At 43.5% G+C, this 27,739-nt stretch overlaps 1 protein-coding gene across 3 annotated transcripts; it reads right to left on the bottom strand.

Moving 5' to 3' along the window:
• Window positions 1-2,633: 2,633 nt before the first annotated feature.
• Window positions 2,634-26,975, bottom strand: DDX42 (DEAD-box helicase 42). Of its 3 annotated transcripts, none has more exons than XM_089674671.1 (18): window positions 26,877-26,975; window positions 21,690-21,911; window positions 20,787-20,937; window positions 19,596-19,657; window positions 17,249-17,285; window positions 13,095-13,247; window positions 12,903-13,007; window positions 12,698-12,817; window positions 10,805-10,981; window positions 9,046-9,174; window positions 8,631-8,730; window positions 8,412-8,459; window positions 5,977-6,074; window positions 5,584-5,860; window positions 4,516-4,742; window positions 4,170-4,280; window positions 3,874-3,975; window positions 2,634-3,783 (listed from the first exon to the last, which is right to left on the bottom strand). In XM_089674671.1, exons 2-18 carry the CDS (start codon window positions 21,908-21,910, stop codon window positions 3,070-3,072), a joined length of 2,832 nt encoding a protein of 943 aa, XP_089530797.1. In that variant the 5' UTR covers window position 21,911; window positions 26,877-26,975; the 3' UTR covers window positions 2,634-3,069. The 3 variants fall into 3 exon arrangements, with proteins under 3 accessions (XP_089530797.1, XP_089530796.1, XP_089530798.1); XM_089674670.1 differs by having other exon boundaries at window positions 26,845-26,938; XM_089674672.1 differs by having other exon boundaries at window positions 26,892-26,910.
• Between the last annotated feature and the right edge of the window lie 764 nt (window positions 26,976-27,739).

Raw genomic sequence — 27,739 nt, 5'->3', positions numbered from 1 at the left:
ACTCATGATGGGATCCATAGTGAATACAACCAGAAAAGACAGGTCATCTCAACACATACTGCTCTCTCTGCTTCTGCTCTCTGTATTTCTCTCAAAATGTCTGAAATAGTTAATTTTTTACTGTTTTTCAGTGCATTCTGGGCATTTTGGAAGGACTCCTGAGGTTATCTTTAAAAAAACACTTCTAAACGCAAATGCACACAAATGTGGTATGCAAACGTGGCTAAACAGATGGTTTTTAACCTACTTTTTCCAGCAATCAGTTTCCATCGTTCAGAAGTGTCCCGTGTACATGGAGCCTAATCAGGGAAAGAAGAGACTGAGGAAATGCGTCTTCCTGCAGCAGGCTGAGGACATCACTGACTAAAGTTAAATGACTACATGTAAGGAAAAAAACAAACAAAAAAAAAAGCTTTTCTGAATAGTGATTGCTAATGTATATTGGTTTCTTAGACACTTACTCATGCAGACTTCTAAAGTTACTGATAGTCCCTTATGGCCGCCAATGCTGTTATATTTGATATACACACTGACTTGGGTGCATTCCTCCACCTCATGGCCACCAATGCTGTCATTTATTTGTATACACACTGCTGTCAGTGCATTCTTCCTGCCCCTGCTCACTCTAGATTGGCAATTTTTCTACACATTGACGGACATTCACTTTATTCTTCCTACCAAATGCAATTTTTTCCTTCCCACTACCCAAAATACTGCAAGCTCCCCCTTACTAGCACGTTGACCGATTAACCCTCTGTGAGAAGTCACATGAAAGCTGCAGCCCAGGCAAGGTATGCCTATGGCTGATGTCTATGTAGGTGCTATGGAAAGAGGTTGACTCATCTGAATTCTTGGGATCCATGTACACTAGCAGCAGAAGAAAATGCCAGAACCACTGGGAGAAGAGCAGCATAAAATGCTCATAGTGGATCCCATTGGACAAGAATTTAGTCGTTTACAGGCATTTTCTTTTATAAGTGTTTTCCAAAAAATTCCACACTGCTTATTTGTCAATGTACACTTGAAAACACAGAACGCTCCTAAACACCGTGTTTATGCACATCTATTGTTTTTCCTGCGTAAAAATTCTTCTAAAAAACGCACTTGTGATGTTTTTTTTTCTGCCTCTTATCTTTCCTCTTGAAATATGCCTCTAAAAACAAGCTAATGTGCATGGACACATAGGATTATATTGAGCTGCTTCTACAGGCAGGAGAACATTTTTTTTTTTAAACTCCTGTAGAAGTGGGCATGGACACCAATACTTTATGTTGTCCTTTAACTTTACCCTAGGTTCACACCTAAGCAGTTTCTTCAGCATTCTGCAGAAATGCAGTACAGTTCATTTAATATGATTTCCTATGGGACACGTTCACATCTCTGCGTTTTCACCTGGTGACTTTTTTTGGAAAGGGACGGGGACTTTTTTGAACGCAAAAAGTTGCATTTTTGGTTCTTTAGACTTCAAGGGAAATGCTGCAGAAAAGTACGTATTGTGTTTTTGCTGCGTTTTTTTATGAGGTTTAAAATTTGCCTAGCAACAAATTAAAAAAACAAAACAAAAAGCATCAAAAACGCAATGCAGAAACGGGTCAAACGCAACCTGTATAGGTGTGAACCTAGCCTTAGCCAGGATTAGCAAAATAATGAAGGCACAAAGTCTGGTTGCTCTTGGTGACAGCCCTGTTTTTATAAATGCGGGTGATTCGGTTCACATGGTATGACTTGTTTTCATAGCAGTGACAATTGACGCTTTACTTTTAAGTTTGAGGACAACCATAGTTGAAAAAGATGAGAGATACATTATATTTGGTGTTTTGTGTTTCCTGGGACTTCCTCTCCTCATTGGCTGAGACAACAGCGGGAGTCATTGGCTCCAGCTGCTGTCAATCACAGGCAGTGAGGGAGGGAGAGGGAGAGAACCATGGCTCCGTGTGTGAATGGACACATGGAGCAAGAGCTGGGGAGTGTGCATGCTCAGGTTCACCCATAGCAAGCGGCTTGCTGTGAGGGCTCTGATAGGAGAGAGGGGCCAAGAGCAATGGCGGGGGACCCGAAAAGAGGAGGATCTGGGCTGCTCTGTGCAAAACCACTGCACACAGCAGGAAAGTATAGGCATGTTTTTTTTTCTTTTTTTTAATTAAACCTTTAGAATCACTTTAAAGAAACAAGCTTTTTTTTTGTTTTTAATAGATTGGGGGTAAAACCTATACTAGATTTTAAATGGACATGAGGGAATATCTCTCTCATCGGAAACACCACCCATACCCTGGCCTGGCGTTAACAGTTTATACTACTGTGTCCCTTCTCTGTTTCATCAAGGACTCTCCACTGCCATGGAAGAAGATACCACACATCACAGGATATCATATGGCATTATGGGAACTAACAGTACTGTGAGAATAGTTTGAGCTTTACCAAATGAGCTTAGTAATCAAATACTTCTTTCAGAAAAATGTCAGCTTTGTTGAAAAAAGAAAAAAAAAAAAAAAATCACATCAACCCCATTCTGGTGAACCATATACACGGTACCAAACTAACTTGCCTGACGTTTCTCTGGGCATGGCAGGATCTGTCTTCATTCTTACCATCCGCTCAGTCTTTATCAAGTCATAAGGGAAAACAAGCACCAATGAAAACAAAACTCAAAAGTTCTTTTTAATCACTGTTTGTGAAATGAGAACAACTCGATACACAAAAAAAAAAACAAAAACGAACATACGGAATAATAAAACCAGAAAACTGCGCTCCATATAGAGACGATATCCTAAACACACACAGATCAGAGATGATGGGTTTCTGGATGGAAGGGCTCTTGTCTTGCGTATGTCAGAGTGAGGAGTACAATGTGGGAGTAGCTGCTCTACACAGTAGCGTACGGACACCGAAAATACTCTGGAGATTGTGTTATTATGGTAAAACCTTTTCTTAAAGATTTCACAAAGTGTTGTAAATCCATGACAGTATATAAATCTCACCAACCTTCCATCTTAGATTTCACCCAGCCTCCCCAGAAGCAAGCTGCATTTGTGACAGATGCTGTATCCTTTCCCTACATTTTCTGGGAAGTTAACTGTCCCATCTGCTCTTTTTCCGCTTTGGAGGATCTGGAACTGCAAAAGTTTCGCTTTTTGATTCTCTTCGACTTTCACCGTCATCCCTCGATTCCCTGCGACTGTCGCTGTCTCGGGAGCTCTCTCTCCTGCTTTCGTGAGTACTTTCTCTTCGGCTTTCTCCATGGCTGTCTCTTCGGCTGTCGTCCCTGTCACGGGAGCTGTCCCTCCGACCTTCGCTATCTCGTGAGCTCTCCCTTCGACTGTCGCTATCTCTTCTGCCATCTCCATTACGGCCATCCCCGTGTCTTCCACTGCTGGAATGCCGGTGCCCATCCCCATAGCGGTGGCTGTCTCTGTCGCTATGGCGATGTCCATCCCCGTGTCTCCCTTTTCCATCGCTGTACCTATCTCTGTCTCGGCCCGCGCTTCCCTCTCTGCTGCCACTGCTGCTGTCTTTGGCACTGTATGGGCTGGAGGCAGGGTAACTGGGAGCACTCACAGGGGCATAAGTACCGGGAATGCTGCTTAGTGTTCCACTGCTGGTAAAGCCCGGAATGGATCTAGGAGGTGGTGGAGCGGACTCCTCTCCAAGTACTAAACTGTGTGATGGGGTGCTGGGTACGGAACTTAAACTACCAGCACTTGTCCATGCACCAGAGTTGACTGTAGATGTCCCTGATTTCTGTGTGCTTAAACTAGCAGCAACAAAGTGATTTTTGTACTGAGACTGGGAATAAGATAGGGAAGAGCAGACATTAATAATTCAGAAATGGTTGTGAAAATTTACATTGCAGAGTGAAACATTTCCATCGCTTACCTGAAAAGCAGCTTTCATGGCGGCCAATCGGTCTCCCATTGCCCCACCCGTGGGTTTGAAGGCTTCATAGTTGCTCATCACACTCCCAGTCATGCTGCGTTCCTACAAACGGTTTGAGAAATTTACTACAAAGATATAGCCAATGGCCTGCAGCAGAACCTATGGAGCCTCAGAAAAAGAGAGGGGTTATATGACCTATAGAAGTTTAATTAGCTCTACAGTGGTCATCTGCTGACCGCTCTTAGTCATGAGGAGGTCTACTGATGGGTAAAGTATGAAAATCAGTTTTTGCTTACAGAACTGTCTGCTCCAAGTCCTGGGCGCTCTCTATAGCCCAGGCCACCTCCACCAACGTTTAGTTTCTTGCCTTTTCCAGCCTTAAAGCGGGACTTGCGAAACCAAGCATTCTGTGTAACAAAATAAGAACGAACAATGTCAGCAAATACAGAGGATAAAAGGAAAATTTTAAAAAGATGCATGATCTGTAGAAAGGACCAGGTGTGATGGTCAGGTGTCCACTAGTTTTTGAGCAACTAGTGTATCTGCTGTTATTGCTATGACAAGAATATTTGGTGAAATGGTTTTAGCAGGTGTTCTGAATAATCATTCTGAAGTCCCTCATACATGGTTAATGTGAATTACCTGCATGGCCAGCTCCAGAAGCTCCTTTGACACATACTGGTTTGCCCCTTCCAGATTCCTCACTAAGTCCCCAGCAAAATTGCTGTCTTTTGGCGTCAACAGAGTATATGCCACACCTTTCTCTCCCGCTCTACCTGTGCGACCAATACGGTGAGTGTGCGTGTCAATATCTCGCGCCACGTCATAGTTGATCACGGTCTTGATTGATGGAATGTCCAAGCCTCGGGCTATCAACAGGAAAGGCAGTTTGACAATCTGGTAGCTTGATAACCAACATGTCTTTATGGACTTTTTAAGTATTCACTATACTAGTTGTCTGTTTTTGGCACGTTCCACAACCATTTACCCTCATAGCAACCTAGGTTAGGGTTAATCTCATAGTTAAGATTAAAACTAGACTGGGCAGGTTATGTTCAGGGGAGGGGTAGCAGGGGTTAAGCTATATTTCACAGAAGAACTTTAGAAACTAGTGGTGGCAGGAGTAACCGTCAAAGGTTCCATTGGTTGTCCACCTCCTCTAATGCTGATATTTATTTACCCTTCCCTTCTTCATTTGCTAATTTTAATAGCCAAAGTGATGAGTAGAAATGCAAAAGCTCCCCCATCCTCAGGTGATGGTGCATAGGCCCAGTGATTGGCTGCGGAGCCATCAAGCACTACAGTTAGTGAAGGAAAGAAGGGAGGCACGTGCTCCCCCTATACCTGGGGGTACCAGGAATTTCATAAGGCCAGCTAGCAAAAAAAGCTAGGAGGAGGAGGGAGACATCAAACTCTTAGTTTGCCTTAAATGAGTAAAGCGACAGGAGCTTTAACAAAGCAGCTCAGGTTAGGCTTAGCCAAGGGTCAAGCTCATCTTAGCTATTACCTGCATTATAGGGGTGTTTTCTATGCTTAGTAGTCCCTAGTAAATATAGGATTTTCCTTTCTCTTCATAAACTGCTAAAGCTACTGAAAAATAATTCACATTTCTTTTGCTCTTGGGCTATATGGACTTCTTCACGGGTTATCCATGAAGTTTGTCAAATATGAACTGTTGGTATGTTCAGCAGTCTATCAAATGGTCCTCACCAGCAACATCTGTGGCTACCAGAATGGGGATGACCTTCTTTTTGAACTCTGTGATGACTTTGTTCCTCTCACTCTGGTCCATATCTCCATGAAGAAGGCCCAAAGAATGGTCCTCCAAGCGTAGGTTGGAGGCCAGCTCGTCAGCGTTGGCTTTCTTGGTGACAAAAACAAGGACGCTTCCTGTAGATGTGAACTCTACCAGTCTGCGGGTCATCCAGCTCCACTTGTCTGGGCCGGATGTCAGAATCTCAACCACCTGAGTGATGTCTTCATTGGCCTGATGCAAGAACATAAATGGTTATATTGTGCTTTGTTTATGAAAGCTTAAAAAAAAGGAACTGTTCGTGTACATTTACCACAATGAACTGACAGAAGAGAAGACACCAAACTCACCTCTCCGATATCTCCCTGAACAATGCGAATGGGATCAATCAGAATATCTCTGGCTAATTTTTCAATCTTTTTCCGGAACGTAGCACTGAATAGGAGAGCTATGACAAGGAAACGGCAAGAGATTAGAACGGCAAGCTTTGCATTTGATCAGTGATCCCCAGACAGCAATCAATGGTTGGTCACCATGTTCACAATACATCCTCGGTCTAATATTTTTTTTTAATACATTTGCACTTATTACAAGACGAGTGCATAATCTCCTTTACATGAACTATGCGGAGTAAGGATACTCCAAAACAATTCACTCAACATATATCCAACAAGGCAGACCTCTGCACTACATAGTTGCTGGAAAACCTACGGAAGATCAAACAATTAAAATTTAATGTGTGTGGCCCAGCTTAGTCTAGTGCTGCTAATGTTCTGCATGAGAATACAGCAAGGAGCAAAGATGCTGTTATTTAGTGATCATGCTTCCCAATTGCTTTGTAACATCGGATTCTATTAATCCATTATTATTAATAGAACTAAAGCATGACTTACTGCTACAGTTGCATCTTTAAAGCTGATCTCAGTTTGAATATGACTTGCCTAAACAATTTTTCTCCAGTACCTACAGCTTAGAGATGCTATTTCTGCACAATCTAAAACCTCTTCATGGTCATTTACTGAACCGGTAATACTTCATCAAACTATATCTTCGACCACAAGAAAGGGTCAAATATCTTCGATGTATCAATCCATTATGCTCAGAATTTCTAAGGCAATGTCCCTCAGTTGTAGGACACAATGGTCGACTGATTTAGATACTATTTCAGATGAGGAACGGTCCACCATATTAGAAAATGTAATTAAAGTCTCTGTCTCCAGCTCAGAAGCTTACCCAGCTTTTTATAATCCACCATACTTACTGCACTCCTCAGGGGCTGTTCGCTTGGAGTAGGAGGGATTCTCCTCTCTGTCCTAGGTGTGAAATTCATAATGGCACGCTTATCCATATGGTATGGAAATGTCCCAAATTGGTCCCATATAATAACAATGATCAATAAGATCTGGAGTCTTAATGTACCATTAGATCCCAAGCTTTGTCTATTGGGAGTTCTGGATGAGGTACTGTACACTCTGCATGTCTATATAGCCATCCAGAGTGCTGTTTATTGCTCCGAATATTATAGCTCAGTAATGGTTCTCCCCCACACCTCCCTTCCCATATTCAATGGATTAAAGCTGTTTGCAATCTAATCAGAGAAAAACTAGTTGATCAACATAGAGGATGTGCCCGGAAATTTACGAACATCTGGGATGCCTGGTTGGGTACACCAGGATTAGCACCAACACTATTTGTTAAGGACAGGCTGTTAAGTGGTGGAATCTCTTCAAAAGATAACTATTGTCCCATCAACCCTTGAATAGGAATTGGGAATATAGATGTATACATACAGTAAAAATTTGCTTCTGGCAGATGTTGAATTAGAATTCCTATCTACTATATTGCGCGTGGATGAGCTGTGGGGTTTGACTCTCAGAGTTCAGTTCAGTGGAAGGCTGTTTTTTGTTAATTACTTTGGTTGTATATTTCGTACTATTTTTTTTTTTTGTTTTCTCCCAGTTTGTCTTGAAGTTTTTTTTAAAAAAAAAAAGAGGATGTGGAAAATGTTGAGGTTTGGAATCTATGTTTATATCTTCGGTATACATGACTATGTACCCCTTTTACATAGTAAAGCTGTAAATTGTTGATACCAACGCAATACTGCTGGAGATTGCGGTTGTATGATTATTTGTATACATGGATCCAAGCTTCAATAAATAACAAAGATCCGATTTAAAAAAAAAACAAAAACAACAGTTAATCTCCAGGCAAACAGCTTGATATACCCATGAAATACATACACGGGGAGCTCTTTTACTTGTTACATTTGTATTTCTGTACATCCAATTCTGACATACACTACTCTGCCCTACAGCACAACCCTCTCTGGTGATGCTTTAAATGCCTTTACAGCTCATCAATTCAGAGTCGCGCATTTGTTGTTAACATACACGTGTGCTTGCGTTTGTGTACATGGAGGGATGGGGTGCTTTTCATTTTTTTTTTTTGCATTTTCATATTTTTTGCTACTGCAAGGTGGTTATCGAGCCCCCTATGTGATAGCGTTTGGCAGGTGACAAGTACACATTATAGAAACCTTAGGAGTTTATTGCAACCCTAATATCTCCCTTGTGTTCTTATCCAGCCGATCAAGCATAGACTGTGCTACATCTGCTGTTTACCCAGCCTTGCATCCGGAAAAAATTCTGAACTGATGTCTCAAATTCATGAATGACTGTAATGTACACTGAACCATTCCTCAAATAAAAAGTACAAACTGTAGAAAAATTGCTTAACATGTCCAATATGCTCTTTGGTTGAGCACGGCTGGCTGCGTGGTACTTACTTTGTCTGTCTGGTCTTACATGGTTGGCAATGGATCGGACCTGGTATTCTGAAACAAAAATGTGTATGTTTTACAACAGGACACTAAAGAAAGAAAAAAAAAAATGGTTGGAGGTTAACCCTTTCCTACTCCATGCAAATAAAACAAATAAAACTGCCTTTAAATGTACTTTGTTCAGTTAGAAAAAAAAACGCAGTTACCATAGACTAGTAATCTTACCAAAACCCATGTCAAACATTCGATCCGCTTCATCAAACACAAGGTAAGTGACACGTTGCAGGTTGGTGGCTTTTTTCTTCACATGGTCGATAAGACGGCCCTAAACAAAAGACATGTATCTAGTTACTGATATGAAGAACAGTAAGGGGAGACAGAACGTTTCACCATAGAAACACAGCTGTCCTTCTGATGCACGTCATATTGTATGATAAGGGAATCACAAAGTTTTGTTTTTTTTTTATAAAAGAAAATTCTCAAATTATCTCCGCCCAAGTTTTACATATATTGTGTATATAAAGGCTCAGGCTGTACAGGATGGTCACTACTGCAATACTAAGCCAGTAATGTCAATGATCATACAGTTTATGTTTTCTACAATCAGTGTAAAGCTTCATCAACCCTCGCTGGGACTCACCGGAGTGCAGACCACAATCTCTGCTCCTTCCTGCAGAGCCTTGGCCTGTTCCCACATGCTGCCACCGCCATACACAGCCACAGAGCGCAGGTTATAGGCCTTTCCAAAACGCTTACATTCACTGTGAATCTGAAACAGACAATATTTAAAAAAAAAAAAAAAAAAAAAAAAAAAAAAGAAAAACACATTAGCCCCCCTCCCCCAAATTTTCGAAAATGTCATTATTCATTTAAATGTCAAGGTCAAAGCCTTTATTGCCCACTGACATCTGAAAGAACAAAGTACAGCATGGGTTTAAGATCCAAGGGGCTCCACAGGAACATAGGCATTGATTTGAAGACTAACAAATGAGGAACTTAAACACTGCAGGTATAGGCTGGTTTAGGCTCTCTTTAACCCCTTTTAAGCTGGCACAAGGCGTTACAAGGAATTTCTAGCCATGTGATCACTGATTGACCACTACGGTGATCACATGATTGGGGACCTGTCCCACCAGCTCCTGATCATAAACAGGGAGCAGGAGCTGTCTTGGAAAGATCTAATAAATGAATATTTACCAATTCAATACATGCATTGTAAATACAGACTGTAAAAACAGAAGTGACAGGTACGGTGCTCAGTCACATGCCGTGTGTAGTAGTGCGGGGAGGACTCCGGTGTAACACACACACAGACTTTCATCTACATCTACCACTTCCGGGGTACCTGGAACCAGGAGGGGGACCCCTGTCTACCTATCATTTGGGGCAAGAGGGCTCTCTGGACCTGGAGGTATACTACTACACCCAAGGCTGATGTCAGTGTTTAAGAGGGATGATCTGTGTGTTCTCTGGATCTGCATGCCTGGCTGGTCATCTGGATAAAATTACACACAGGCGCATATAAAATGTGCGGTCGGTGAGTGCGCATTTTTTCTGTTTGATTCCAGTCACCTAATGAGGAGGAGGCCTGCACGTTTGATTATTTTATTGTGAAAGGACTTTATGAACTACTTTTATCTATTTAATTACATTACAGCGCTGCACTATATATTTTAATGTTTCTGTTATGAGGTCCAGTGATTCCTTGGAGTGTTTCAGCTGCTGATTTTTTGAGCGCTCGCTTTACTCTTAATTTGTAAAAACAGAATACACACCTTACCCTATCACTGCTAACTCTATGGAACATGGGTACGATTAGGACTGCTATATTGCTATGCCATTCCCTTACTCTTCTTCTTTAGTAACAATTTGAGAAAAGTGACAAGGAAACATGACCACATTTGCTATACCTCATATTGTAACCTTTCAAGTTCAGTCTTGCACAATGTTGTACTAAATGGAAACTATGTTATTCTTTTTTGCAATGCATTGCACTTTCATATGTGTTTATAGTATACTCATTGTTATATGTGCTGTATTAGAGCTCTGTACTTCCTTTGAAATATTTGAAAAAAAAAAAAAAACTGAATACACAAACCACATACAAAAGCTCAAATTCTGTCATAATGCACAAAAATTTCAGAACTGTGTTACTGCTGGCTACCTGAAACAATCACCAGCTTCTTAGAGAAACTGGTGGTGAGCTCAGAGCTAGAAGGGAGAGTGAAATAGAAGTATCAGTGGTTTAACCTTTAAGGAGACAAATTGCCAGTGCGGATGGGAAATTGTAATAAAATGTCCATTCTAGGGGTAATACTGTATACACAAAAGAAAAAAAGAAGTCCATGTTAACAGACAAAATGATTCACCAAATATGAAGCCTACTACATCTGCAGTACCTGCTGGCACAGCTCACGTGTGGGACACACAATGACTGCAATGGGGCCATCTCCTGTCTGGAGCTCCTTCTGGTCCATAATGTGTACCAGCATCGGCCAGATGAACGCAGCCGTCTTACCACTTCCAGTTTTGGCAATGCCAATCATGTCACGTCCACTAAGTGCCACTGGAACACCCTACAGAAGGAAAAAAAATAAAGAAATATGCACACAGGAACGCAGCTGTGGTACCAAAGAACAGCAGTGGGCATACGAGACGTGGCCATCTATTTGTACAGGACAACATTTGCAGTGATGTCACCAGTTTCTACAGAACAGGCTGAATTCCTAAGAATACCTCCATAAGTGACTTAAAGCAGAACGCCAGCTTTATGCAGTAGGTTTATGGCTCGTACCCTCTCTGTGTGCTCAGAGGCAGCCTAGGGGCCCCCCTGCACACCCATATACCTATAGACACAGTGTTTTTATGATTTATTACAATGTGGAATTAATTGGATATGCCTTAAGTCTCCTGATCTTGATCTGTAGTGTGTGCATACTGCTTCATTGGGTGCTTGTGTGTTTTATTATGCACCCCTCTAAACTTTGCTACATATCGCTTACTCCTTTCTACTTTTGTTTTTGTGGATATTGAAACTTAAAAAAAAAAAGATAAAAAAAAACAAAAAAACACACAACTCCCAGCTTTGTTTTCACTTTAAATAGTTTGTTTGGGACAAGCTGGCCCATATGAGCTATGTCCTTTACTAAGAAGTGTTGTCAGCACTGTATATGCTGAATGTAGCATAACTACACACAGTATACAGCGCTGTGCTACAGCAGCAGTGCAGGGACTCCCAGTCCCCTTCCATTTCCAAAATGGAACCTTTGTATTTACTTAATGAATACAAGGCTTCCTCTGATTGGCTGAGGTGGAGATCATGATGTCATCCAAGTTCACCTTTACCAAAAAGCACAATATGCTTTCCCAGATGGGTATAGCAGCATAGTGTGCTAAACATACCTTCCAGTCAGGGCTCCCTTTCAATGGCATAAAAGAACAGAATCAAAAAGAAGCCTTCTTAAAATCCATCACAGCCTATGATGGCTCCATGCTGAATTATTGTAGTTACAGTGCAGATGTTGAAGCAGGTTTACCTCAAAACTGGGAAAGATCTTGCCCAGAATCCAGCCTGAAAACAATGGCACAATGTAGAGCTCTGTACATCTGATTGGCAAAATCTAACAAAGTGTGGGACTTGTGAATGATCTTGATCACCCAAACATGACTACATAAGACAGTGAGAAAAAGGGCCCATCAATCTCTTTATGTTTTTTTTTCCCCCTATTTTCCCTCTAAGCTCCAATTGCACTTCACTAGATAGAATGCTGTATAAGCTTAGCAAGCAAAAAGAAAAACTTTAATTTCTAGTTTAGTTACAATGGGAAACGTCAGGAAGGGTTCTTAATGCTCTCTCTCTGTTGTGGAGATTTCCCCTCACTTCCTGTCCCAGAGACAAAACGTGAGAAAGTCTCTACAAAGTGAGAGGAAATCTCACTGTCATTGGAAGATTTCCTCGTTTCCTGTTTTAGTGGCAAGGGCAAAGATCTGGATTTCTCACTTTCTCCCTGGTGACAGCAGATTGAACAGAGAGGGTGGATCTCCCAGACAGGGATGCAGACAGCAACAAAAGCCATCCCATGGTATACAGTACGTCACTAAAAGTCTTTTCACAAGAGTAACACAATTCTACCCGTTATCTATCCTACCTGTTGACTGAAATGACGAACAATAAAGTTAAGTTTTGCATTGCCTGCTGGCTTACTAATTGCTCTCATCTGTTTGTATTAGCAAAATCTCAGTTAAAAAAAAAAAAAAAATACATTTTATAGGAAATGTTGTGCTAGGCTCACCTGGCACTGGATGGGTGTTGGCTGGGTGTATTCAGACTTCCTGATCTGATGCATAAGCTGTTCATCAAATCCAAAGTGAGCAAAGCTGCTGAGTGAACGTGGCGGAGCAGCTCCTGAAACCTAAATTCATCAAGAGGAAGTGTTTATACCATCAAGCTTACCGGTTCCATAATAAACACACATTCTCCACATCAATTATTCTCACCCGCAAGTTCAGCTTGTGCCTCAGCTCTACAACTTGTTGGGGAGTCAGGGCCGTGATCTCCTCATGTTCTTCATAGAAGTTCTTCTCAAAAGGTGGATACTCTATCTGCAAAGACAAGGCCGACATCCACAGGTCAACAACTCTAAAGGTACGGACTCTGAACAGGAAGCGCCATGGGTATCCCCTTCTTACCTCAGAATGATCTATCGGGGGAAGAGGATCAATGACACGTTTAGCAGTGCTGGCGATGGGGTTCCCATCACTGTCATACTCAAGGTTGTCCTCCTCTTCCTCAGGGATAAGCCCAGCAGTTGGGTTCTCAGCCATGTACCGGAAGTACGCTTCCTGCAGGGGAAAAAATAAAAAAAATAAAAATTAATAAAATAGGGGAGCAGACAAATAATAAGTTCATACTTGCTTTTATAAAAGGTGCCACATACTTATACAAACACCTACCATAACCATACTGTTTCTTTTGTGTGGTTTTTTTTTTTAAATTGTACTGGTCACTTCAGTGGTGCAGCCTATAGAAAGCCCTACCAATGGTTCATAGCAGATATTCCTCTAGCATGGGGTACACTATGAGGGAATAATTGAAGAGACCCCACCATAAATCCATTGCCATGCATTTGGGGAACATTTTAAATTTGCCGTTGCAGTGGGGCTGTGCTCATTTCGTCTGAAGGTGAGGAAAAACACTTTTACTTATCTGAACCTCAGGATCCTAGACCTGTGTTTCTCAACCTTTATTCAGTCAAGGCACCTTCTAAAATTATGAACAGTCCCAAGACACCCTTTAAAATTATGGACAGTCCCGAGACACCCTTTAAAATTATGAACAGTCCCAAGACACCCTTTAAAATTATGGACAGTCCCGAGACACCCTTTAAAATTATGAACAGTCCCGACGCAGCCTTTAAAATTATGAACAGTCCCGACGCAGCCTTTACAATTATGGACAGTCCCGACGCACCCTTTACAATTATGGACAGTCCCGACGCACCCTTTACAATTATGGACAGTCCCGACGCACCCTTTACAATTATGGACAGTCCCGAGGCACCCTTTACAATTATGGACAGTCCCGAGGCACCCTTTACAATTATGGACAGTCCCGAGGCACCCTTTACAATTATGGACAGTCCCGAGGCACCCTTTACAATTATGGACAGTCCCGAGGCACCCTTTACAATTATGGACAGTCCCGACGCACCCTTTACAATTATGGACAGTCCCGACGCACCCTTTACAATTATGGACAGTCCTGACGCACCCTTTACAATTATGGACAGTCCCGACGCACCCTTTACAATTATGGACAGTCCCGAGACACCCTTTAAAATTATGGACAGTCCCAAGATACCCTTTAAAATTATGGACAGTCCCGAGACACCCTTTAAAATTATGGACAGTCCCAAGATACCCTTCATAATTTTAAAGGGTATCTTGGGACTGTCCATAATTTTAAAGGGTATCTTGGGACTGTCCATAATTTTAAAGGGTGTCTCGGGACTGTCCATAATTTTAAAGGGTATCTTGGGACTGTCCATAATTTTAGACAGTCCCGAGGCACCAAATTCTAAAATGTGAAAAACTATTTTAATAGTTTTACATAATGCAAGTGGCATCCACACATGTAGGACCCCCAACATTAGAGGCGATTTATTCTTCCAAAGCAAATACACTTCTGCACACTGGTACTGACTAGTATTCCAGTGTTTCTCTTCTCCCTCAGTTTTTCTCCATCACTGAGCTAATGTGACCCCAGCACTGATGGAGAGAGGCGGGGGAGGGTCAAACTAGGATGCTCTGCAGGCAACTGACATCTTCCTTATCAACTGATGATGTAATTGGTTGTCGTCAGGATGATGGTGACTAGAAGGTCATTATGGTGCACAATGAAAACTTCTGGCTTGTGTAACTAAAAGGCCGGCTTGTTCCACCCACTGGCTTGTATACAAATTTGGGGCAATTTTTAGACATTTTGCCAAGGCACCCCTGAAAATACCTCCAAGCACCCCAGAGTGCCTGGGCACCCGAACTGAAAAATAAGACTGTCCTGGATCACTCTAGAGTGGGGAAGAAGATACTGTGGGGACCGGTCTAGCATCGGGGAAAAGTGAAGGATCGGGTAAGTAAATCTTTCATTCTATAACAACCAATAATCTGCGCTAGGATTACAACCTTGTGTGCAAAAACGAATACTTGTTTCTATTATCTATTTTCACCAATGTGCTTTACTATATACCTGGCTGCTGCTTCTATATAGGGTTCTGACCATCACGTATGATAATATTACAAGGAGGCGCTGCCTGTTAAATCATAGATAAGCCATTATAATCCTACACTGCACTCTATAAAGAAGAACGGCATGTTTGCACACTAAGAGACTGTTTATGTTTCTAATACATTAATGTGCTCCTGGAACATATGTTCTGATATTGGGCACATTATATTGATTTTTCTTGGAGGGGGAGCACACTAAGAATAGACACGTTTCAACAAGCGCTTTAATTTATTTATATTGTATGCATAACAGAGTTTGATTCATGTGTGTATGATTATAGTGGTTTATTTAGGATTTAACAGGCAGCACTTCCTTCTAAAATTATCAAATCTTCTTTCATCGTTCACCTAGACCAGTGGTCTCCAAACTGCGGCCCGGGGGCCGAATGATTGCCTTTATGTGGCCCTTGGGGCACTGATCCTCTTACTGATAAGACACATTATTCCTCCCACTGACAACAATAGGGCACTATTCCTCTGACACCAATGATTGAGCACCATTCCTCCCACTGACGCCAACGACGGGGCACCATTCCTCCCACTGACCCCAACGACGGGCCACCATTCCTCCCACTGACCCCAACGACGGGCCACCATTCCTCCCACTGACCCCAACGACGGGCCACCATTCCTCCCACTGACCCCAACGACGGGCCACCATTCCTCCCACTGACCCCAACGACGGGCCACCATTCCTCCCACTGACCCCAACGACGGGCCACCATTCCTCCCACTGACCCCAACGACGGGGCACCATTCCTCCCACTGACCCCAACGACGGGGCACCATTCCTCCCACTGACCCCAACGACGGGGCACCATTCCTCCCACTGACCCCAACGACGGGGCACCATTCCTCCCACTGACCCCAACGACGGGGCACCATTCCTCCCACTGACCCCAACGACGGGGCACCATTCCTCCCACTGACCCCAACGACGGGGCACCATTCCTCCCACTGACCCCAACGACGGGGCACCATTCCTCCCACTGACCCCAACGACGGGGCACCATTCCTCCCACTGACCCCAACAACGGGGCACCATTCCTCCCACTGACCCCAACGACGGGGCACCATTCCTCCCACTGACCCCAACGACGGGGCACCATTCCTCCCACTGACCTTAACGACGGGGCACCATTCCTCCCACTGACCCAAACGACGGGGCACCATTCCTCCCACTGACCCCAATGATGGAGCACCATTTCTCCCACTGCCACAAACAATGGGGCACCATTTCTCCCACTGCCACAAACAATGGGGCATCATTCCTCCCCACTGATACCAATGTCCGACCCCCTAAAGTCGGAAGGAAAGTAAACTGGCCCTTTGTTTAGAAAGTTTGGAGACCAATGACCCAGACCTAACCATGGCCTTTCACATACGTTAACATAAAAAGGCAGAATCAGGTGCTTAAAAGCAAACTGTCTATTTCAGAGACTACCTCAAAGCAATATCAGGTTCCACTGTCATGTTTTAGCATGGTTGTGTTGCCAGATTTTCAAGGTGGTATTTATGGACACAAACATGTTCATTTTCCCTCTGAGAAGTTTTTCTGAATATCAGACAGCCCATGCAGCAAGTTTGCTATTAAGATCATCTGAGCCAATATGCACATCTAATAGTGACAATAAGAAGTTGTTTTAGTGGATATTGGCTATATGAAGTACCCGGTGGCTCTAGGTGTGACCGGCTTGTTTTCAATTAATCTATAGAGTTGCTACCTGATCATCAGACATGCACTGAGAGTAGTAAGGTACTGTACAACTGTTGTGCTGCACTACTAACCAGGAAGTGCAGCATGTATATACAGTGACCAAATATTTATTTCAGGTACTTCTAATATGGCTGCTGCCTTGTATGAATACAAAGAAAAAAATATTAACAGAACTATAGCATGGAAAAATAGCACCCTCTTGTTTCCATCAAGCTGATCAGATATATATGTTGATCTAAGATGTCACACATATATTGCTAAACACAGACAAGCTGTGCATCTCTCTCTGCTGCAATCAAAGGCCATATATCTACTTTGGATGAAACAAAAACTACAAACTTACCTGGTCATCTTCTTCCTCAATGTCGTCCCTGATACCCCTGCAAGAAACAAGAGGAAAAACAAACTTCCCTGCACTCAGTCCACATACCCAGTCTTGTAACAGCTATGTGTTCAGTGCAGTGTCTGTATAGTAGTATAGAAGTTTATGGCAAAAGTGTGTGCACTGCGGGTGAATCCCCAATAGTCAGAACCATACATGCAGCAGGACACGGGCTGTCTGCAGAACTACAAGTTCCAGAATGGCATGCATGCTTGCACTTGCAGCTCACAAAGTGTATTGCTGCCTGCATTCATAGTACATGTGCCAAGCACAGAAAACAATTATGCACATACATGCTTGGAGGTGGTAGCCTGAGCTGAATATAAGCCATGACTTTGCAGCGACAGGAAAACACAAAAATTGATTCTGAATAAAAGTAGTGTATAGCATGTGTGCTTTCCCTCAGAGTACCAGAGTATAATCGCTGGTAGGCCAGTTTCACCTAAACTGATATTTCTGGTTTGGGTAGCAGCTGATAAGTCCATCCATCAACTTCTTACAACTGTGTTAAAGGGAACCTGTCTCTGCGACGGAGTTCCCAGCTCCATCCAACTACCCCATCAGTTGCAGAAATCTATCAAATGACAGTGCTATTCAGGTCTTGACTTCCCGAAGCTAGGAAGGCTTCATCATTAGATACCCTGACCAGTTTGTTATCTGTGTTTGCCCTTCCACAACATCACTAGGAGTCACAGACCACCATGCTCTGTGTGGACCCAGCCACATCCTTATCTCTTCATCACTGAATGGTTCAAGTGAACAATGATTTTTTTTTTTCATTCCTAATTCGGACTTGCTCAGCTATGCCCTGCTGAGGTACTGCTGCCATAATTGTTTTTTTTTTTTTTTTTAACTTCTGTGCTCCAACCGTTAAGGTCATGGTGATCTCCAAAAGCAGTAACAGTTTTCATTTTCAAGGTCTGCTATACTTCTCAGATAACACTGAAGCTGTGTGGCGGTTCAGAAGCCAATAGTCCTTGGTGGAATACAGAATAAAGTTCCCCGGTTGGCCTTTTCTGTTAGCTGACATTACACTGGAGTTGTGTGGTCATTTAGAAGCCAACAATCCTTTGTGGAGTTCTCTTTAAGAATAAAGTCCACTAGTCGGCTTTTCTGGTTCATATTGCACTAGGGTTGTGTGGACATCTAGAAGCCAACAATCCTTTGTGGAGTTCTCTTTAAGAATAAAGTCCACTAGTCGGCTTTTCTGGTTCATATTGCACTAGGGTTGTGTGGATGTCTAGAACCAACAATTCTTTGTGGAGTTTTCTATAAGAATAAATTCCACTAGTCGGCTTTTCTGGTTCATATTGCACTAGGGTTGTGTGGACATCTAGAAGCCAACAATGCTTTGTGGAGTTTTCTTTAATAATAAAGTCCACTGGTCGGCTTTTTCTAGTTCATATTGCACTAGGGTTGTGTGGACGTCTAGAAGCTGGCACAGATTTACTTTTTAAAATGAATGCCACTTTACACTGCTGGATTGCTGACTGTTTTTGTTGTTATGCGCAATAAAGATTTAAAAAAAAAAAAAAAAAAAAAAAAAAAAAAGAGCTCTCACTCACAAACTCCACCGATTGCCCTTTCCTGTAGTCCACATTTCAAACAGAAGCAAGACAGTGAGAATTAGACAGGACATCTAGAAATTCTGAAGGGCCCTCTGCACACTGTGTGCAGAGGGCCCTTCAGAATGTCTAGTGTTAATATGTGGTTACACCCCTTTAGCACCTGATGGATAAATGCATGTACTAGCTATTGGGATTTGAGCACAGGTATCTCTTGTTTGTTAGACAGGAAATCTATGACAGAATTAAAACCTCCAAAAAAGTAGACTGTATGCAGTCGGGTCCACAACATTCGACTAAAGCTGAAATAATCAGTTTAAGATGGACTTTACAATTTAGACTAAACCAGACAGATACTAGGAAATATGTGAACGGCAGCTATGGATTTTTACATATGTTCCACACAATCTCACTAGATGGCTAAATCTACTTATATTTTAGTTTTGCATGCTTGCCAACAAGCTCAGTCACAGGCTTGCTTCTTATATATCTAAGGCATTGTAGTAGTGAGATCCAAACTAAATTTTGCTAAAAGGAACCTCTTATATGAGAAGCCCCTAGCAAATGAATCACTGCAAGGCCCAACCAACCCTAAAATAACAGTTACAGGTTGGTGAAATAAAACAGCATCAGGGCTACCACACCAGTCATGTAGCATCTGAGTGACACACCTATAACATTCAATGATGGTCTGGCCTGTTTGTGTATTCAGGATTGGAGGTTACACCACCACTCCTCCATACCTGGCGTTTTTCTTTTCCTTGTCTCGATCCTCCAGCTTCCTCAAGTCTCTGGCAGCCTGATCCTATAAAGTAAAGAAGAAACACTCATTCTGATAAAAGCCACAATATAGATCACATTACAGGTCTCCTGTGCAGGCTAGTAACATGCAGTGAACCAATCTGACCCATTTTACTTTTGGTGTCTGGTACAAACCTCCTCAGCTTAACATTATTACTATGCAGTTAAATCTTACGTGTCTAAGGCTAGGCTCAAATCTGTGCGGGTGGTGCCGCTGCGGATCCGCACGAAAATCTGTGCAACCGCGCCACCCACACAGAGGAATGCGGACCTGCGGGCGGGTGCCATTAATTCTAATGGCACACCGCCCACACTAGAAAACGCAACCGTACTGGGAACCCAGGCTGCATTTTCCAAAGTGCAGGGACTTCTTCCCTGCGTGTCACGGGCACGGGAGACCATTCAAATGAATGGGCTCTCATGTCCGTGCAAAACGCGGTCCGCACGGCTGCATATATGTGAACCAGGGGTCAGGGTAAACTGAAGATTACATGTTGCTTGTTTGCTTGCATTTTTTCTAAACAAAAAAAGACAGGAAATGCGTGGGGGCACCAGCTACATTCTTTACTGGAGCAGAAACCTGGATACAGCCATCTTAATTTGACATCAGCAAAACCCAGCAGACAGTGACCCTTCATCTTTGTGATGTGACTGCAGGACACCACGTCAGTAGGACGAGAAGTGAAAGGGGGGGAGTTTTGGCTTGAATGTTATCAGAAATGACCTATTTCAAAACCGAAGTGAGTCGTAATTTACTAAAAACTACCCAAAATTGCTCTTTAGCCAGATTCTGTTGGCAGTATCTGTAAGTACACTTCCCCCAAGGTCTTATAACCTGTTCCCTGCTTTTTATAGAAGCCAGCACAGAGTTGGTGGTCAAACCAAAGGCATCCCCAGTAAAGCCCTGCATAGGCGTTTAAAAACATCAAGACAAATCTTTTTCCACTGCATTGGCCTAAGAAATGCAGCATTCTTTTTCGACACCCCTGCACTGGAGTGCAGAAAGACAGCTATATGAATTGATGACAAAGGCGAGTGAAGTGAAATCCATGTATGCTACAGAGGTGTACCACTGGAAATGGTACAAGTGTAAACAGGGCCCAATATGCAAAGCCCATGGAAAAACAGCTCACCTCCACTTCTGCCATAAAGGCCTCGAGCGGGTCCTCCTCACTGTCAGATTCTTCCTTCTTTGATAACATCTGCTGTCTGGTTGGGGAGTTCTCTGCTGGAATGTATGGCAGGTCCATATTGGAGGAATCTTCCTCTTCATCGTCAAAGTATCTACGGGAAGAGACGTCACAGACGGCTCAACTTGAGATTATGTTTTATTAACTCATTCAGTGACATGTCTATCATGGGACCACAGCACTGGCTGTCTATGACCTCAATAAATTCCAAGTCAAACATGCACTACCAAGTGAGGTTGGACCCCTGATCTGCAGACTCTGTGTGGGTCAGAAACTAGGCAATTCATAGGCTTCAGCTTTGAGTATACAGGACACTTACTGTGTACTCCTGTAATCAACTATATCTGACTGGTCCTCTAAAGCACCTAAAGAAAGAATTGTTCTTCAGATAAAGAGCTACCAGGACTCTTACATGCTGTAGAATTGAAGGAACACCGACTGGCTGCTATGGGCTGTAGGAGCAGTTCCTTTTTTTAAAGACTTTGCTAGATATATCCCTTAAAGTAGAACTACAGGCAAAACTATGGGAGTGAGGGGTTCAATTTTCTGACATTTTATTAATGTTCGTCAATATCAGTAAGATCTCCTCTCATGGACACGTCCCCAAGGCAGAGAGTAACAGATATCCAACATTTTATAATTGTCCCTGTAATTTGAGTAAAGGGGAAACCCTGTTCTGGCGGGTCTTCCACAAATGTTTGGGAGATTTCCACTCTCTGTTGTATCTTTGGGGACAGGAAGTTCTGTACATTTCAATGCCAGGGATACAGACAGTACACCAAATGGGCAAAAAAAAAAAAAAAAAACTGCAGCTGCATTATAATTTTCACACGTTTTGTCCCTTACGCATTCTCTTCATCAAAGTTGGCCCTCTTGGATCCAATCTTGTAAAAGGAGGGCAGCTGGGAACTGTTGCCAGGTCCGAAGCCAGTAGGTGGACCACGGAAAGCGCTGTGAGAAGACTGTGGCAGTTTTGGCTCCTCCTTCTTCCCCGAAGAGATAGCGAAGCCTCCAAATCCAAAGCCACGCTTCCCGCTCGGACCCCCTTTGTTCCAGTTCATAGCCATCCTGCATAGAGAGAACAATTTCTAATTATGTTTTGAGCAAAAATATTCCTTTATCTGTCCTGAACTGCACCTTCCCAAGTGTCATGGAACTATATTACCCAGAATGCCTTGTGTGACTACAAGCCCCATAATCCATCCTTATTCAATAGCATATACATATACATAGCTAAAACAACTTTATTGTACAAGTTTCAAAATGAACACTGACACTCAACCCACTCCTTCCACCGACACTTTTCAACCCCTAGTGCAGCTTAAAGTGGATCTAAAGGCAAAATTAGATTTTTCATTTTGTATAGAGTAAGAAATGGTTACAACGTTTTCTACATTTTTCTCTTTTTTCTGCCATCTGTGTCCCATTGGGGTTATTTCCCCTCACTTCCTGTTCCAAAGACAAAACAGGAAGTGAGAGGAATTCTCCCCAAAAGTAAGGGATTCCCCCAGGACCAGTGTCTCCTCTATTTTTGTTTTGGGAACAACACAAAATTTGGGATTCTCTTTCACTTTTGATGATCATGGTGAACAGGACAAATAGAGAGGGTGAATTTGTCCCCACAGACAGCAATAAAAACCTGACAGGGGTCCTAATCCCTCTCCACTCTCCGGAAGGAGAACAAAATAAGGCCCAGTATATGTTGGGGGGGGGGGGTTATTGTGACTGGTCTAGGGCCAGTTGTCACCCCAGAAGAAGTCATAGAGAAGGTGCCAGCGTTCAACCTTGGACTGTTGAAGCAGAGGTAAGTACTGCAGACTTTGGTTCCACTTTGCCTGAACAAACTGAAGCTGGAAGGTGATTGGTTAGTATGCACAGCTGCTCCAATGAAAGTAAAATCACACTCATTGAACATAGATTTCCTGCAAGGCTCAGAATACATGGTCAATAGGCTGGCCACACATTCGCCGATTCCATCATTTCATGTATCTTTAATAAATTGTTTTATTCTTTTACTTAACATTAAATAACTAAAAACACAATCAAATCTGACCAATCACATATTTCTTTGCTGCACCGATTCATCATTGTGGATCTAAAGGTCATGCCAATATATCTACCTCTGACCAATCATTTATTGTCATGGGTACTGAATGTACTAAAATCCAGAGCCCTGGACCCTGCAGCTTCAGTTGTTCTATTGCTCCCCTGGCAGGTCCTGTTTTCATGTAAATCTGATGGGGAAGGTTAGGGATGAGCTCTGAACCTGCCTAAACTATCCCTGCGGATAGGTGGAGGTAACCCCTATAATTGGTCATGGAACTCTGGTCAGTGGAGCACAGGAAAAAGGGTTAGGGTTTCTGCCGGGCCACTTCTGGTTCTCGCAAGGTGCAGAGACGCCATAACTGGGAAGGAGGACAGGGTGTAGGTGGAACCACCAGCTAACTGTGCACTCTGCAATGATGCCACTTATATTTGGCTGTCTGCAGGGACAGTTTCTTGGCAGGATAACTTAGGCCTGGCCTCATCCCTGATGAAGATCTCCTTCATGGGTAAGCAAACTTCAGCTGTTGCTGAACTACAAGTTCCATCATCCATCTGCCTCTAGGTTTTCAGAGTCTTGCAATTCCTCATGAGACTCTTCTTTCTTCTAGGCCTGTGGTGCACAAAAACTAAACACCCATAAATGAATCAAAAAAGTGCATGTGAACACACACAAAAAAAAAAAAAAAAAAAGTGTGTCAGTTAGTCCCTTCCCAAAGAGGAAAGGCCCTTCCTTGACACCCCCCTGAGGGAGCAATGAGGGTCAGGCACACTCAGATCCACCTAGCCAAAAGACCCAGCAGACTCCTTACCTTCAGTAATCAGCTGAAGATGACCAATTAGTACTAGGTGAGGGGTTCAACTGAAGAGAACCCCCCCCACCTCCTCAAGAGAGGGGAGGAAGAAACCTGATGGCCACAAATCCTCCCCCTAGACTGGAGGGTCAGCTCAAATAACCACACCCTTCATCCTGAGTGAAGGAAAACACACAATCCATGAGAAGCTCAACCCATACTTCCTGACACCCACGCCACATTTCTGAAGAATTGGGATCCCAATGACTAATTGTATTTAGACCATCCTTTACTCTCCATTTGACCCTTTAGATGGACATCCTTTGTAACCAGCTGGCCAGCATATGATTCTCCACCCCGGCAAGTTCCCCCCCACCCCCTTCTCTGCTGCCCCACGTGGATCTTGAGTGGCTTTTATGCATGCTTTCCTTCACTCTTCTACCTTCCACCCCTGTCTTGAGTGCCTTATTCCTTCTACTGCTCCCATCGGGGCATAGCCCCTCACATGGTGGTGTCACCGAAGGAGCCTCACCCAGTCTGCATTTTAGTTGGATATGTCCAGTTTCCTTGTGATGTCCCTTGCAGTGATGTCACCTTCACACTAATCAGTGATCCTTCTTACATTGGTTTCATTTGCCTCTCCACCTTTACCTCTGTTGTATCCTTTTCTTTATGTGATTGCCTTTCTTGTATTATATGTAAAAACCCAAGAAAAAGTTTGGTGAAATAACCCTGCGGGCCCTCTGCCTTCTCAGCCCCTGACCAGACACTGCAGCTCAAATCAGGAGGCACAAGGCGGCTCGCAATCCTCCACCAGGGAATTACTCCCAGCCTCCAATTCCCAGGGATGCTCCACTTTCTATCCCAACAGGAAGATCCCTCAGGACCCCCATCATCCCAGCACGTAGTGATCCACCGAAATTTCAGTGGCCGAAACGTTTTGGCTGAAAGCACCCCTATTGGCCTTTGGCTGATATGAAAATAAGTACTGATACAGGTGCCGAAAATAACCCCACCCCCCCCAGTCACCCAGTGGTTCTCAGCCTTACCCGAGAATCCATTCAATGATCCCGGCGCTGGGCATAGAGATCAGTGAAGGAAAGATGGCCTCCACTCATCTCTATGCCATAGGGCCTCCACTCATCTCTATGCCATAGGGCCTCCACTCATCTCTATGCCATAGGGCCTCCACTCATCTCTATGCCATAGGGCCTCCACTCATCTCTATGCCATAGGGCCTCCACTCATCTCTATGCCATAGGGCCTCCACTCATCTCTATGCCATAGGGTCTCCACTCATCTCTATGCCATAGGGCCTCCACTCATCTCTATGCCATAGGGATGCACCAAAATTTCAGTGGCCAAAATGTTTTGGCTAAAAGCACCCCTATTGTCCTTTTGACTGATATGAAAATAAGTACCGATACAGGTGCCGGAAATAACCCCCCCTCCCAGCGCCTCTCAGCCTTACCCGAGAACCCATGCAATGATCCCGGCGCAGGGCATAGAGATGAGTGAAGGAAAGAAGGCCTCCACTCATCTCTATGCCATAGGGATGCACCAAAAGTCCAGTGGCTGAAACTTTTTGGCTGAAAGCACCCCTATTGGCCTTTGGCTGATATGAAAATAAGTACCGAAAATACCCCCCTCCCATCGCCCGGTGGTTCTCAGCCTTACCCGAGAACCCATTCAATGATCCCGGCACTGGGCATAGAGATCAGCGAAGGAAAGATGGCCTCCACTTATCTCTATGCCCTTGGAAGACTGGTAGCGACGTCATGACGTCACTTCCGGTTCTGGCGCCTTTTAAACAAGGCCCTTTTCTTCTTGTAAAGCACTAGATCAATGGGGTTTTTTTTTTTGATCCAATGCCTTACATTGCAGAGGAGAGATGTGGGGTCTTATTGACCCCTTATCTCTCCATAAAGAGGACCGGTCACTAATTATTTCTAGCACAAGGGATGTTTGCATTCCTTGTGATAGCAATAAAAGTGATTTAAATTTTTTTTTTTTTAAGGGACAATGTAAAAAAAAAAATAATAATTTTTTTAAAAAAGTTTAACGTGCCCTGCCCCCCCCCATGCTCACGCGTAGCGGTGAACGCATACATAGGCCATGCCCACATATGTAAACGGTGTTCAAACCACACACATGAGGTATCGCCACGCCTGTCGGAGTAAGAGCAATAATTCTCACACTAGAGCTCCTCTAACTTTACACTGGTAACCTGTAGACATTTTGAAAGCGTCACCCATGGAGATTTTTAAGTACTGTAGCTTGGCGCCATTCTGCAAGCGTGCACGATTTTAAAGCATGACATGTTGGGTATCTATTTACTCGCCGTAACATCCTCTTTCATATTTAAAAAAAAAATGGGGTATATATTGTGTTTTTTTAATCATTAAAGTTCTTTTTCCAAAAAAAAAATTGTGTTTGCAAAAATATAACTTTTAAAAACTTAAAATTTCAGTTTTCGGCCAAGTGCATCCTGAATTTTTCAGTTTTGGCACCAGAATTTCCATTTTGGTGCACCACTACCAGCAAGGGTACTATACAGCCAGCCATCCCTGCCAAAAACATGGGATTGGCAGTGGAGCGCCCCCTCTGGACACTGATGTGATCCAATAGTTCTGCCATAGCTTGCCTGCCTACAATCTACTTCACAGACTGCCATACAGAGGATGCCATCGGGGTCACTGTAGGTAAGTCCAGCATGGCATGCAGTGAGAGATGGGTGCCCATTCCTGAAATCTAGGAACACGGAGCCATAAAGAACCCGCCATAGGTTGTCATCCTCTGGCTTCAATGCATTATTCAGGTCCTGGCTGCGCAGACCCCCCAGAGGATCACCATGACAGCCAGGCCCCTGTGTCACCATGGCAACCAGCCTTTCCAGAGCTCCCTTCCTGTACAGGAGGCCTGCCATGGCTAACCTGTCCTATTGAAGAGGATAGAGGCCTGCGCGTTGTGATGATTAAAGTGAGTCACCGGCCTGACTTCACTGGCTGCATACTTGTTCCAGGTCCGTGACTGAGAAGGCCCCAATGGCCGTGTTATCTCCCCCACCCCCCTCTATGTACACAGTAATAGAGGTCCCGCCGGGCCTACCCCCCGGTACACACAACACCATACTCGGGTCACACAGTCACGGAACACCAACCAACCTCCCCCTACTCCGTCTATAACAGCCAGTCACCTCTCCGCCACATACACCGGAGCTCTGCACCGCCTGCGAACGTCACCACAGCGCGACAGCCCCTTCCTAAAATGTCACTTCCGCTCTGTAGAGGCTCCGGGCGCTAGATGTGTCCACCCTGCAGGAGCCATTTTGTTGTGGGTCCCAATGATAACTCAAATGCACTCGTCTCCGACAAAATGGAAGCAGAGGAAGAAAAGAAAAAAAAAATAAATAAATATATATATATATATATATATATATATATATATATATATATATATAGGAGATGTTAACATTTCTATTTCAATACCCCCCAGTATTCCCCATTTTGGATAGAATAAAAGAGAGTTGGTTTTGCCATCTGTGTCTCACAGAGGAGAGACTTCTCTTCACTTCCTGTCCAATAGCCAGAACAGGAAGTGAGAGGAAGTTCCTCCAAAGTGAGGGAATCAGAACTAGCGCCGCCATTGGATGATTTCTCCTCTATTGTTGTTCTGGTGACAACCCAATATTTGTCATTTTCTTTTACTATCTCTTTCAATGATAACAGTAAACAGGACAAATAGAGAGGGTGAATCTCTCTAACAGGGGCACAGACAGCAATAAAAACCTTTTAGGTCTAATCCCTGCCCACTGGACATGGAGGACCTCACAGCTTCTTTGTATGACCGGGGTGAAATTTTTAGAGACACCTGGAGACCGTGGCAATACTTTGTGTATACTGATTCTTATCTCCAGGCGCCCTCCGGGCTGGTGTGAGGGGCCCCTGTCCTGTCTAGTTTTGTCCTGTTTTATTTGGTTTTTCGTGGCCACCGGATGGGAGAGCCGACCCACTCTCTGCTGCTGCTCCTTCCTCCGTTGGTCTCTTCTTGATCTTATAT

This window comes from Staurois parvus, unplaced genomic scaffold, assembly GCF_062004578.1.
Source record: "Staurois parvus isolate SC_StPar_1 unplaced genomic scaffold, SC_StPar_1.0 ptg000151l, whole genome shotgun sequence".
NCBI classification, from domain to species: Eukaryota; Metazoa; Chordata; class Amphibia; order Anura; family Ranidae; genus Staurois; species Staurois parvus.
This window is presented reverse-complemented; position numbering and strand designations above follow the sequence as displayed.